At 49.2% G+C, this 14,796-nt stretch overlaps 1 protein-coding gene across 1 annotated transcript in view; it reads right to left on the reverse strand.

Annotated features, from left to right (window-relative positions):
- Positions 1–14,796, reverse strand: part of epb41l3a (erythrocyte membrane protein band 4.1-like 3a) — a gene marked incomplete at both ends in the record, with an annotated part of 67,126 nt that overhangs the window by 7,688 nt on the left and 44,642 nt on the right. Inside the window, 5 exons of the mRNA XM_079260009.1 lie at positions 2,429–2,866; positions 4,146–4,328; positions 5,393–5,422; positions 5,511–5,558; positions 6,539–6,681. Of these exons, the coding sequence (XP_079116135.1) occupies positions 2,429–2,866; positions 4,146–4,328; positions 5,393–5,422; positions 5,511–5,558; positions 6,539–6,681 (842 nt within the window). The remainder of the gene's footprint in view (positions 1–2,428; positions 2,867–4,145; positions 4,329–5,392; positions 5,423–5,510; positions 5,559–6,538; positions 6,682–14,796) is intronic.

Genomic DNA, 14,796 nt, shown 5'->3' on the forward strand with positions numbered 1-14,796 from the left:
CACCCCCATCAGGTCTCTACTGTCTGCTCTATCAGGTCTCTATTGTCTGCTCCATCAGGTCCCTACTGTCACCCCCATCAGGTCTCTACTGTCTGCTCTATCAGGTCTCTATTGTCTGCTCCATCAGGTCTCTACTGTCTGCTCCATCAGGTCTCTACTGCCTGCTCCATCAGGTCTCTACTGTCTGCTCCATCAGGTCTCTATTGTCTGATCCATCAGGTCTCTACTGCCTGCTCCATCAGGTCTCTATTGTCTGATCCATAAGGTCTCTACTGTCACCTCCATCAGGTCTCTACTGCCTGCTCCATCAGGTCTCTACTGCCTGCCTCATCAGGTCTCTACTGTCTGCTCCATCAGGTCTCTACTGCCTGCTCCATCAGGTCTCTACTGCCTGCCTCATCAGGTCTCTACTGTCTGCTCCATCAGGTCTCTACTGTCTGCTCCATCAGGTCTCTACTGCCTGCTCCATCAGGTCTCTACTGTCTGCTCCATCAGTTCTCTATTGTCTGATCCATCAGGTCTCTACTGCCTGCTCCATCAGGTCTCTACTGTCTGCTCCATCACGTCTCTACTGCCTGCTCCATCAGGTCTCTACTGTCTGCTCCATCAGGTCTCTACTGTCTGCTCCATCAGGTCTCTATTGTCTGATCCATCAGGTCTCTACTGCCTGCCTCATCAGGTCTCTACTGTCTGCTCCATCAGGTCTCTACTGTCTGCTCCATCACGTCTCTACTGCCTGCTCCATCAGGTCTCTACTGCCTGCTCCATCAGGTCTCTACTGTCTGCTCCATCAGGTCTCTATTGCCTGCTCCATCAGGTCTCTATTGTCTGCTCCATCAGGTCTCTATTGTCTGATCCATCAGGTCTCTACTGTCTGCTCCATCAGGTCTCTACTGTCTGCTCCATCACGTCTCTACTGCCTGCTCCATCAGGTCTCTACTGTCTGCTCCATCACGTCTCTACTGTCTGCTCCATCACGTCTCTACTGCCTGCTCCATCAGGTCTCTACTGTCTGCTCCATCAGGTCTCTACTGTCTGCTCCATCAGGTCTCTACTGCCTGCTCCATCAGGTCTCTACTGTCTGCTCCATCATGTCTCTACTGCCTGCTCCATCAGGTCTCTACTGTCTGCTCCATCAGGTCTCTACTGTCTGCTCCATCACGTCTCTACTGCCTGCTCCATCAGGTCTCTACTGTCTGCTCCATCAGGTCTCTACTGTCTGCTCCATCAGGTCTCTACTGTCTGCTCCATCACGTCTCTACTGCCTGCTCCATCAGGTCTCTACTGTCTGCTCTATCAGGTCTCTATTGTCTGCTCCATCAGGTCTCTATTGTCTGATCCATCAGGTCTCTACTGCCTGCTCCATCAGGTCTCTACTGTCTGCTCTATCAGGTCTCTATTGTCTGCTCCATCAGGTCTCTATTGTCTGATCCATCAGGTCTCTACTGCCTGCTCCATCAGGTCTCTATTGTCTGATCCATCAGGTCTCTACTGTCACCTCCATCAGGTCTCTACTGTCTGCTCCATCAGGTCTCTACTGTCTGCTCCATCACGTCTCTACTGCCTGCTCCATCAGGTCTCTACTGTCTGCTCCATCAGGTCTCTACTGTCTGCTCCATCAGGTCTCTACTGCCTGCCTCATCAGGTCTCTACTATCTGCTCCATCAGGTCTCTACTGTCTGCTCCATCAGGTCTCTACTGCCTGCTCCATCAGGTCTCTACTGTCTGCTCCATCAGGTCTCTACTGTCTGCTCCATCAGGTCTCTACTGTCTGCTCCATCACGTCTCTACTGCCTGCTCCATCAGGTCTCTACTGTCTGCTCCATCAGGTCTCTACTGTCTGCTCCATCAGGTCTCTATTGTCTGATCCATCAGGTCTCTACTGCCTGCTCCATCAGGTCTCTATTGTCTGATCCATCAGGTCTCTACTGCCTGCTCCATCAGGTCTCTACTGTCTGCTCCATCAGGTCTCTACTGTCTGCTCCATCACGTCTCTACTGCCTGCTCCATCAGGTCTCTACTGTCTGCTCCATCAGGTCTCTACTGCCTGCTCCATCAGGTCTCTACTGTCTGCTCCATCAGGTCTCTACTGTCTGCTCCATCAGGTCTCTATTGTCTGATCCATCAGGTCTCTACTGCCTGCTCCATCAGGTCTCTATTGTCTGATCCATCACGTCTCTACTGCCTGCTCCATCAGGTCTCTATTGTCTGATCCATCACGTCTCTACTGCCTGCTCCATCAGGTCTCTACTGTCTGCACCATCAGGTCTCTATTGTCTGATCCATCAGGTCTCTACTGCCTGCTCCATCAGGTCTCTGGAGTTTACTCAGGTTTTCAGGTCAAACCTCCCTTGTTCAGAGCTGTAAGGTTTTGTTGTGAGGTCTTTGTGTTTGCTCCTCATGCTTGTTTCCATGCCAACCAGCGTACCACTCTGGCCATGGAAGGTGAGGTTCTGCTGTGGGTGGGGCTGAATTCATCCAAAGGGGATTTAGGGAGGGGAAGTGAAAACAAAGTTGACATCACAGAGACTCCGCCGCAGCAGGGGTCTAAAGTTCCGGCTCCATCTCTGCTGGTTTCAGTGGTACTAATGGCATCACGGAGACTCAGTGGCACCTCTAACGGTGAGGTTGGGGTCTTCACTTCCCGGATGGTGATCAGGGGTCCTCCTGGGACAACATCCTCAGTGGCGGGAACTGGGATGATTCTGACCTGTTGGCCCACCTTCACGTTTGCTGTTGTGATATCATCGTCCCTGCTTGTCATTGTGAAGACCCTGCCAGAGGCTGTGTCATAGCTCTGCCCCACTGTGAAGTGCTTCTCTCTGATTGGTTGAGCAGAAGCTTGGTTTACCATAAGCCCGCCCTCCTGGAGCGCACAAATGAGCAACATCAGACACACACAGACTAACAATTACCAATCAGGTGACACGTGAGACTTCGAATTTCCTGAGCTTTCTCTGAGACCACTGAGGTTCCACCAGAGTTCTTGAAAAGGTATTACAAAAGCTGGATTTAAAAATATTGAATCATACATTTAAATGTTTAGAAATTTAATAAATTAAGTGCTGAAATATTGAAAGATTTCTTGTGTTGCTTCTATAAAAATTCTTAAAGCCAATAATGGACAGCAAACACTGATCTGAAGAAAATAAATTCCCTTCTGAGATCAAGAGTATTTTTCATTTCACATATGGTTTTCAGAAGAGATTGTAGACGTGTCAGTTCAGATTGTTACAATAATCTGATTACTGTAAGATATCTGATTTTGTTACAAAAATGTCTGGAAATGAATCAATGTTAAATTAAACTGGATTCAACAAAATCTAATCAGGAAGCTGTGAATTGAATCGGATGCAACCCGGGGTTCCACCAAAGATATGGCTGCATTCTGTAAAAGGCTCTGTTGATGTTCCACCAAAATTCTACCAAAGACCCATAAACGTTCAACTAACAATCATTCAAAGTTCCATCAATGTTCCAGTGTTGTTCCACCAAAGACCTGCCAATGTTTTATAAACGATTTTACTGAGGTTCAACCAGTCACATGTAGGCTTCACTGACAGTCAGTCAAAGTTCCATTGAAGTTAGATTGAGGTTCCACTGAAGTTCTACCAAAGTTCCATAATGATCCTTCTATGTTCTATAACAGTTCTGCCAAAGTTCTGCATTTATTAGGGTCCTACTGAGGTTCCACCAAAAATCTACCAGCGTTCAATAAAAGGTTTTACTCATGATCAACAACCATTTTATGTAAAATCTGCTGATGTTCTGCTGAGGTTCCACCAAAGTTCTATGGACATTTAGGTTCAACTAAAACTTTTTTAAACTAAAAAGTTTAATGTTGTTCAAGCGAAGTTCTTCCATGGTTCTTATGGACCAATTGGCCAACAGAGAACAGTCTGCTCAGTGGTCCGGTCCCTTTCCGTCTCTCTTACTAAAGCAGGTTGTATCAGAACCTCAATGACTTTGTGACATCAGAATCTCGGACAGATGTTTTACCCAGACATAACTGCATCAATTTAGACCACATTGATACACTGACACTTTACCGACGTCCCTGGAGACAACTGGAGACAGCAGCAGCAAGAACGTACCAGCAGGAGGCTGTAAGATAAGTGCTATTGACTGTTTCCTGACCATCTCACCTCATCTAGCTCCAGAGGTTCAATCATCGGGTAGTCATCCACTCGCCGGAACGGTGAGGAGGCCAGACGTTTCTCCCACTCAGTCATTCCTCCTCCTCCCTCTCCTCCTTCTAAAAAGGAGCGTCTCAGTGCGCTGATGGTGCTCTGAGGTTTCTGCAGATCCTCAGGACTTCCCAGGGTCTCCTGATACCAAAAGGAAGGAGACAGAAGAAAAAGCCAACTTTACATATGGAGGAAAAACAACAGTTGGTGGAACAAAGGGATGCTGTCGGATGAGACTCAGGACATGGAGTCCACCAATCAGCCTCCTGTCTACATCCTCAATCTCTTCAGTGAGGAACTCAAACCCACACTGCCCTGATGCATTCAGTACTGCTTATTCAGTACTGCTTATTATATTCATGTACAAAACATCCACAGATTAGTCAAAACAGACTCATTATAATGCAACATACTTTATTTGGCAGAGCAGATTTTCAGCTTGCTGATATTTCTATTCTCTGGTTTATTGTGCCATTGAGGTGCAGGTCTCTGCAGACCAGAAAGATCCTTGTCATGGATGGAGGGTTTCACCCAAAGTCCAGCAAAATGACACTGGACACCAGGAAGAAGGAGGGCAACCGGGGGCTGGTGAGCATCTGAAACACTTTCCAGGATAGAATGTTAAAGCTCTCGGAGGACATCAGGAAGATGGACTACAGTGATGAAGTAGAAGACAGACAGCTGAAACCCAGCATGGAGGAGGAAGAGGAGGGATGGGATGGAGGGATGGAGGGATAAACCCTACATGGTGTCTAGACGAGACTGGTCTAAAGGAGAAAGTACAAAGACTCTGGCCATGGTCATTCAGGTAACAGAGGATACGGTGTACCACGCCAGCTGGAGGCTGTCCAATTAGGTCTCTGGGACAGTCCAAGACAGAGCAGCAGGGAGAGTCACAAAGATCAGATTGTGTTATATCTGTTAAAGTTGGATGTTCCTCAGCTGCACGCCTAGTTGATGAGCCGATGAACATATCATGACATTATAATCCAACCCTGTCCTGTTTAGTCTCTACAGATGTTTGCTGTGAACATTAAAATGTGATTTTCCTGCAGTCACATCATCCAGTTTCACCCTGTTCAGTTTGTTCAGTGGCCTTTGCCTTCCTCTGATTAATCAGAGCTAAAGAACTTAAAGATGAACCAGTAACACACACACCAGGCACCTCCATCAACTCAAACTCCCAGCATGCAGCACAGCTTTACCTGAGTTTTCAGGTCTTCGTCCTGGTCAGACTGTTGGACAGAGACAGGTGGGTTAAAGTTAACATGAGTCAGCATGAGTCAACACAAAACACATCCAGATGTCAGATCAGAACCGTACCTCAGTGGCCGTCAGTTCTCCATCCACAGCTGTGTCTGTCAGCTCCGTCTGCAAAAACAAACACATCAACACCTCAGCCGACTCCAACATCTGTCTGGACGGGTGAGACTGGAAGGGAGGACGGGTGGGACTGGAGGGGAGGACGGATGGCACTGGAGGGGAGGATGGGAGGGACTGGAGGGTGGGACTGGAGGGGAGGACGGGTGGGACTGGAGGGGAGGACGGATGGGACTGGAGGGGAGGACGGGTGGGACTGGAGGGGGGGACGGGTGGGACTGGAGGGGAGGATGGGTGGGACTGGAGGGGAGGACAGGTGGGACTGGAGGGGAGGACGGGTGGGACTGGAGGGGAGGACGGGTGGGACTGGAGGGGGGGACGGGTGGGACTGGAGGGGAGGATGGGAGGGACTGGAGGGTGGTACTGGAGGGGAGGACGGATGGGACTGGAGGGGAGGACGGGTGGGACTGGAGGGGAGGATGGATGGGACTGGAGGGGAGGACGGATGGGACTGGAGGGGAGGACGGGTGGGACTGGAGGGGAGGATGGATGGGACTGGAGGGGAGGACGGATGAGACTGGAGGGGAGGACGGGTGGGACTGGAGGGGAGGACGGGTGGGACTGGAGGGGAGGATGGATGGGACTGGAGGGGAGGACGGATGGGACTGGAGGGGAGGACGGGTGGGACTGGAGGGGAGGACGGGTGGGACTGGAGGGGAGGACGGGTGGGACTGGAGGGGAGGACGGGTGGGACTGGAGGGGGGGACGGGTGGGACTGGAGGGGAGGATGGGAGGGACTGGAGGGTGGGACTGGAGGGGAGGACGGATGGGACTGGAGGGGAGGACGGGTGGGACTGGAGGGGAGGATGGATGGGACTGGAGGGGAGGACGGATGAGACTGGAGGGGGGGACGGGTGGGACTGGAGGGGAGGACGGGTGGGACTGGAGGGGAGGATGGATGGGACTGGAGGGGAGGACGGGTGGGACTGGAGGGTAGAAGGATGGCTAATACGGAAGAAACGGATGGTTACTTTGGTATCATGTTTCTGAAGAGTTGGAGGACTCTGCTGTGAAATTTCTGCTCCTTGGATCTCCTCCTCTTCCTCCTCAAGCAGTTGAACCACGTCGTCTTTTTCTGCCTGCTGCACTTCCTCCACCACTAGCACCTCCTCAACTAGGAGAGAGTTAGAAAAGATAATGATATTCACATCCAATAGGAGAGCTGCTGGAACATGAGACCACCCAGCTAGTCTATCTTTTACCTTGGTAAAGGAGAACACGAGTTTCTTTACCTTCATTTATGCATCTCTCCATAAGTTGTTGTCTTATAAAGAAATGGAAGAATCAGACTGGCCCTAAAGATAAGGACCGCTATGGTCCAGTATCAGACCGATCCCAGAAGTGTGGACCACTATGGCACTATGGTCTAACAGAAGACACGTCATAGAGGTGAGGAGCACTATGGTCTAACATCAGACCGGTTGTAGAGGTGAGGAGCACTATGGTCTAACATCAGACCGGTTGTAGAGGTGAGGAACACTATGGTCTAACATCAGACCGGTTGTAGAGGTGAGGACCACTATGGTCTAACATCAGACCGGTTGTAGAGGTGAGGACCACTATGGTCTAACATCAGACCGGTCGTAGAGGTGAGGAACACTATGGTCTAACATCAGACCAGTCGTAGAGGTGAGGACCACTATGGTCTAACATCAGACCAGTCGTAGAGGTGAGGACCACTATGGTCTAACATCAGACCAGTCGTAGAGGTGAGGAACACTATGGTCTAACATCAGACCAGTCGTAGAGGTGAGGACCACTATGGTCTAACATCAGACCGGTTGTAGAGGTGAGGAACACTATGGTCTAACATCAGACCGGTTGTAGAGGTGAGGACCACTATGGTCTAACATCAGACCGGTTGTAGAGGTGAGGACCACTATGGTCTAACATCAGACCGGTTGTAGAGGTGAGGACCACTATGGTCTAACATCAGACCGGTTGTAGAGGTGAGGACCACAATGGTCTAACATCAGACTGGTTGTAGAGGGGAGGAATACTATGGTCTAAAATCAGACTGGTCGTAGAGGTGAGGACCACTATGGTCTAACATCAGACCAGTCGTAGAGGTGAGGAACACTATGGTCTAAAATCAGACTGGTCGTAGAGGTGAGGAACACTATGGTCTAACATCAGACCAGTCATAGAGGTGAGGACCACTATGGTCTAACATCAGACCAGTCATAGAGGTGAGGAACACTATGGTCTAACATCAGACTGGTCGTAGAGGTGAGGACCACTATGGTCTAACATCAGACCAGTCATAGACGTGAGGACCACTATGGTCTAATATCAGACCCGTCGTAGAGGTGAGGACCACTATGGTCTAACATCAGACCCATCATAGAGGTGAGGAACACTATGGTCTAACATCAGACCGGTTGTAGAGGTAAGGAACACTATGGTCTAACATCAGACCAGTCATAGAGGTAAGGAACACTATGGTCTAACATCAGACCAGTCATAGACGTGAGGACCACTATGGTCTAATATCAGACCCGTCGTAGACGTGAGGACCACTATGGTCTAACATCAGACCGGTTGTAGAGGTAAGGAACACTATGGTCTAACATCAGACCAGTCATAGAGGTAAGGAACACTATGGTCTAACGTCAGACCAGTCATAGACGTGAGGACCACTATGGTCTAATATCAGACCCGTCGTAGAGGTGAGGACCACTATGGTCGAACATCAGACCGGTTGTAGAGGTGAGGACCACTATGGTCTAACATCAGACCCGTCATAGAGGTGAGGACCAATATGGTCTAACATCAGACCGGTTGTAGAGGTGAGGACCACTATGGTCTAACATCAGACCCGTCATAGAGGTGAGGACCAATATGGTCTAACATCAGACCGGTTGTAGAGGTGAGGACCACTATGGTCGAACATCAGACCGGTTGTAGAGGTGAGGACCACTATGGTCTAACATCAGACCCGTCATAGAGGTGAGGACCAATATGGTCTAACATCAGACCGGTTGTAGAGGTGAGGACCACTATGGTGTACAATCAGACCCGTCGTAGAGGTGAGGACCACTATGGTCTAACATCAGACCCGTCATAGAGGTGAGGACCACTATGGTCTAACATCAGACCAGTCATAGAGGTGAGGAACACTATGGTCTAACATCAGACCAGTCATAGAGGTGAGGACCACTATGGTCTAACATCAGACCAGTCACAGAGGTGAGGAACACTATGGTCTAACATCAGACCAGTCATAGACGTGAGGACCACTATGGTCTAATATCAGACCCGTCGTAGAGGTGAGGACCACTATGGTCTAACATCAGACCCATCATAGAGGTGAGGAACACTATGGTCTAACATCAGACCGGTTGTAGAGGTAAGGAACACTATGGTCTAACATCAGACCAGTCATAGAGGTAAGGAACACTATGGTCTAACATCAGACCAGTCATAGACGTGAGGACCACTATGGTCTAATATCAGACCCGTCGTAGACGTGAGGACCACTATGGTCTAACATCAGACCGGTTGTAGAGGTAAGGAACACTATGGTCTAACATCAGACCAGTCATAGAGGTAAGGAACACTATGGTCTAACGTCAGACCAGTCATAGACGTGAGGACCACTATGGTCTAATATCAGACCCGTCGTAGAGGTGAGGACCACTATGGTCGAACATCAGACCGGTTGTAGAGGTGAGGACCACTATGGTCTAACATCAGACCCGTCATAGAGGTGAGGACCAATATGGTCTAACATCAGACCGGTTGTAGAGGTGAGGACCACTATGGTCTAACATCAGACCCGTCATAGAGGTGAGGACCAATATGGTCTAACATCAGACCGGTTGTAGAGGTGAGGACCACTATGGTCGAACATCAGACCGGTTGTAGAGGTGAGGACCACTATGGTCTAACATCAGACCCGTCATAGAGGTGAGGACCAATATGGTCTAACATCAGACCGGTTGTAGAGGTGAGGACCACTATGGTGTACAATCAGACCCGTCGTAGAGGTGAGGACCACTATGGTCTAACATCAGACCAGTCATAGAGGTGAGGACCACTATGGTCTAACATCAGACCAGTCATAGAGGTGAGGAACACTATGGTCTAACATCAGACCAGTCATAGAGGTGAGGACCACTATGGTCTAACATCAGACCAGTCACAGAGGTGAGGAACACTATGGTCTAACATCAGACCAGTCATAGAGGTGAGGACCACTATGGTCTAACATCAGACCAGTCGTAGAGGTGAGGACCACTATGGTCTAACATCAGACCCGTCATAGAGGTGAGGAACACTATGGTCTAACATCAGACCGGTTGTAGAGGTAAGGAACACTATGGTCTAACATCAGACCGGTTGTAGAGGTGAGGACCACTATGGTCTAACATCAGACCTGTCATAGAGGTGAGGACCACTATGGTCTAACATCAGACCAGTCATAGAGGTGAGGAACACTATGGTCTAACATCAGACCGGTTGTAGAGGTAAGGAACACTATGGTCTAACATCAGACCGGTTGTAGAGGTGAGGACCACTATGGTCTAACATCAGACCCGTCATAGAGGTGAGGAACACTATGGTCTAACATCAGACCAGTCATAGAGGTGAGGACCACTATGGTCTAACATCAGACCAGTCATAGAGGTGAGGACCAATATGGTCTAACATCAGACCGGTTGTAGAGGTGAGGACCACTATTATCTAACATCAGAACAGTTGTAGAGGTGAGGAACACTATGGTCTAACATCAGACCGGTTGTAGAGGTGAGGACCACTATGGTTTAACATCAGACCGGTTGTAGAGGTGAGGAACACTATGGTCTAACATCAGACCGGTTGTAGAGGTGAGGACCACTATGGTCTAACATCAGACCGGTTGTAGAGGTGAGGACCACTATGGTCTACCATCAGACCCGTCATAGTGGTGAGGACCACTATGGACTACCAACAGACCCGTCGTAGGGGTGAGGAACACTATGGTCTAACATCAGACCGGTTGTAGAGGTGAGGACCACTATGGTCTAACATCAGACCCGTCAAAGAGGTGAGGAACACTATGGTCTAACATCAGACCAGTCATAGAGGTGAGGACCACTATGGTCTAACATCAGACCGGTTGTAGAGGTGAGGACCACTATGGTCTAACATTAGACCAGTTGTAGAGGTGAGGACCACTATGGTCTAACATCAGACCGGTTGTAGAGGTGAGGACCACTATGGTTTAACATCAGACCGGTTGTAGAGGTGAGGAACACTATGGTCTAACATCAGACCGGTCGAAGAGGTGAGGAACACTATGGTCTAACATCAGACCGGTTGTAGAGGTGAGGAACACTATGGTCTAACATCAGACCGGTCGTAGAGGTGAGGACCACTATGGTCTAACATCAGACCGGTTGTAGAGGTGAGGAACACTAAGGTCTAACATCAGACCAGTCATAGAGGTGAGGAACACTATGGTCTAACATCAGACCCGTCGTAGAGGTGAGGACCACTATGGTGTACAATCAGACCCGTCGTAGAGGTGAGGACCACTATGGTCTAACATCAGACCCGTCATAGAGGTGAGGACCACTATGGTCTAACATCAGACCAGTCATAGAGGTGAGGAACACTATGGTCTAACATCAGACCAGTCATAGAGGTGAGGACCACTATGGTCTACAATCAGACCCGTCGTAGAGGTGAGGACCACTATGGTCTAACATCAGACCCGTAATAGAGGTGAGGAACACTATGGTCTAACATCAGACCGGTTGTAGAGGTAAGGAACACTATGGTCTAACATCAGACCGGTTGTAGAGGTGAGGACCACTATGGTCTAACATCAGACCTGTCATAGAGGTGAGGACCACTATGGTCTAACATCAGACCAGTCATAGAGGTGAGGAACACTATGGTCTACCAACAGACCCGTCGTAGAGGTGAGGAACACTATGGTCTAACATCAGACCGGTTGTAGAGGTGAGGACCACTATGGTCTAACATCAGACCCGTCAAAGAGGTGAGGAACACTATGGTCTAACATCAGACCAGTCATAGAGGTGAGGACCACTATGGTCTAACATCAGACCGGTTGTAGAGGTGAGGACCACTATGGTCTAAAATCAGACCAGTTGTAGAGGTGAGGACCACTATGGTCTAACATCAGACCGGTTGTAGAGGTGAGGACCACTATGGTTTAACATCAGACCGGTTGTAGAGGTGAGGAACACTATGGTCTAACATCAGACCGGTCGAAGAGGTGAGGAACACTATGGTCTAACATCAGACCGGTTGTAGAGGTGAGGAACACTATGGTCTAACATCAGACCGGTCGTAGAGGTGAGGACCACTATGGTCTAACATCAGACCGGTTGTAGAGGTGAGGAACACTAAGGTCTAACATCAGACCAGTCATAGAGGTGAGGAACACTATGGTCTACAATAAGACCCGTCGTAGAGGCGAGGACCACTATGGTGTACAATCAGACCCGTCGTAGAGGTGAGGACCACTATGGTCTAACATCAGACCCGTCATAGAGGTGAGGAACACTATGGTCTAACATCAGACCGGTTGTAGAGGTAAGGAACACTATGGTCTAACTTCAGACCGGTTGTAGAGGTGAGGACCACTATGGTCTAACATCAGACCCGTCATAGAGGTGAGGACCACTATGGTCTAACATCAGACCAGTCATAGAGGTGAGGAACACTATGATCTAACATCAGACCCGTAATAGAGGTGAGGACCACTATGGTCTGCAATCAGACCCGTCGTAGAGGTGAGGACCACTATGGTCTAACATCAGACCGGTTGTAGAGGTACGGAACACTATGGTCTAACATCAGACCCGTCATAGAGGTGAGGAACACTATGGTCTAACATCAGACCAGTCATAGAGGTGAGGACCACTATGGTCTAACATCAGACCCGTCATAGAGGTGAGGACCAATATGGTCTAACATCAGACCGGTTGTAGAGGTGAGGACCACTATTACCTAACATCAGACCAGTTGTAGAGGTGAGGAACACTATGGTCTAACATCAGACCGGTTGTAGAGGTGAGGACCACTATGGTCTAACATCAGACCGGTTGTAGAGGTGAGGACCACTATGGTCTAACATCAGACCCGTCGTAGAGGTGAGGACCAATATGGTCTACCAACAGACCCGTCGTAGAGGTGAGGAACACTATGGTCTAACATCAGACCGGTTGTAGAGGTGAGGACCACTATGGTCTTACATCAGACACGTCAAAGAGGTGAGGAACACTATGGTCTAACATCAGACCAGTCATAGAGGTGAGGACCACTATGGTCTAACATCAGACCGGTTGTAGAGGTGAGGACCACTATGGTCTAACATCAGACCAGTTGTAGAGGTGAGGACCACTATGGTCTAACATCAGACCGGTTGTAGAGGTGAGGACCACTATGGTTTAACATCAGACCGGTTGTAGAGGTGAGGAACACTATGGTCTAACATCAGACCGGTTGTAGAGGTGAGGAACACTATGGTCTAACATCAGACCGGTCGTAGAGGTGAGGACCACTATGGTCTAACATCAGACCCGTCATAGAGGTGAGGAACACTATGGTCTAACATCAGACCGGTTGTAGAGGTAAGGAACACTATGGTCTAACTTCAGACCGGTTGTAGAGGTGAGGACCACTATGGTCTAACATCAGACCCGTCATAGAGGTGAGGACCACTATGGTCTAACATCAGACCAGTCATAGAGGTGAGGAACACTATGATCTAACATCAGACCCGTCACAGAGGTGCGGACCACTATGGTCTACAATCAGACCCGTCGTAGAGGTGAGGACCACTATGGTCTAACATCAGACCGGTTGTAGAGGTAAGGAACACTATGGTCTAACAACAGACCCGTCATAGAGGTGAGGAACACTATGGTCGAACATCAGACCAGTCATAGAGGTGAGGACCACTATGGTCTAACATCAGACCCGTCATAGAGGTGAGGACCAATATGGTCTAACATCAGACTGGTTGTAGAGGTGAGGACCACTATGGTCTACCATCAGACCCGTCATAGAGGTGAGGACCACTATGGTCTACCAACAGACCCGTCGTAGAGGTGAGGAACACTATGGTCTAACATCAGACCGGTTGTAGAGGTGGGGACCACTATGGTCTAACATCAGACCCGTCAAAGAGGTGAGGAACACTATGGTCTAACATCAGACCAGTCATAGAGGTGAGGAACACTATGGTCTAACATCAGACCGGTTGTAGAGGTGAGGACCACTATGGTCTAACATCAGACCAGTTGTAGAGGTGAGGACCACTATGGTCTAACATCAGACCGTTTGTAGAGGTGAGGACCACTATTATCTAACATCAGACCGGTTGTAGAGGTGAGGAACACTATGGTCTAACATCAGACCGGTTGTAGAGGTGAGGACCACTATGGTTTAACATCAGACCGGTTGTAGAGGTGAGGAACACTATGGTCTAACATCAGACCGGTTGTAGAGGTGAGGACCACTATGGTCTAACATCAGACCGGTTGTAGAGGTGAGGACCAATATGGTCTAACATCAGACAGGTTGTAGAGGTGAGGAACACTACGGTCTAACATCAGACCAGTCATGGAGGTGAGGAACACTATGGTCTACAATCAGACCCGTCGTAGAGGTGAGGACCACTATGGTCTAACATCAGACCCGTCATAGAGGTGAGGAACACTATGGTCTAACATCAGACCGGTTGTAGAGGTAAGGAACACTATCATCTAACATCGGACCGGTTGTAGAGGTGAGGACCACTATGGTCTAACATCAGACCGGTTGTAGAGGTGAGGACCACTATGGTCTAACATCAGACCCGTCATAGAGGTGAGGACCACTATGGTCTAACATCAGACCCGTCATAGAGGTGAGGAACATTATGGTCTAACATCAGACCGGTTGTAGAGGTGAGGACCAGTATGGTCAAACATCGGACCCGTCATAGAGGTGAGGACCACTATGGTCTAACATCAGACCAGTCATAGAGGTGAGGAACACTATGGTCTAACATCAGACCAGTCATAGAAGTGAGGACCACTATGGTCTACAATCAGACCCGTCGTAGACGTGAGGACCACTATGGTCTAACATCAGACCCGTCATAGAGGTGAGGAACACTATGGTCTAACATCGGACCGGTTGTAGAGGTAAGGAACACTATGGTCTAACATCGGACCGGTTGTAGAGGTGAGGAACATTATGGTCTAACATCGGACCGGTTGTAGAG

The sequence above is a fragment of the Telmatherina bonti genome (assembly GCF_933228915.1).
Source record: "Telmatherina bonti genome assembly, chromosome: 20".
NCBI classification, from domain to species: domain Eukaryota; kingdom Metazoa; phylum Chordata; class Actinopteri; order Atheriniformes; family Telmatherinidae; genus Telmatherina; species Telmatherina bonti.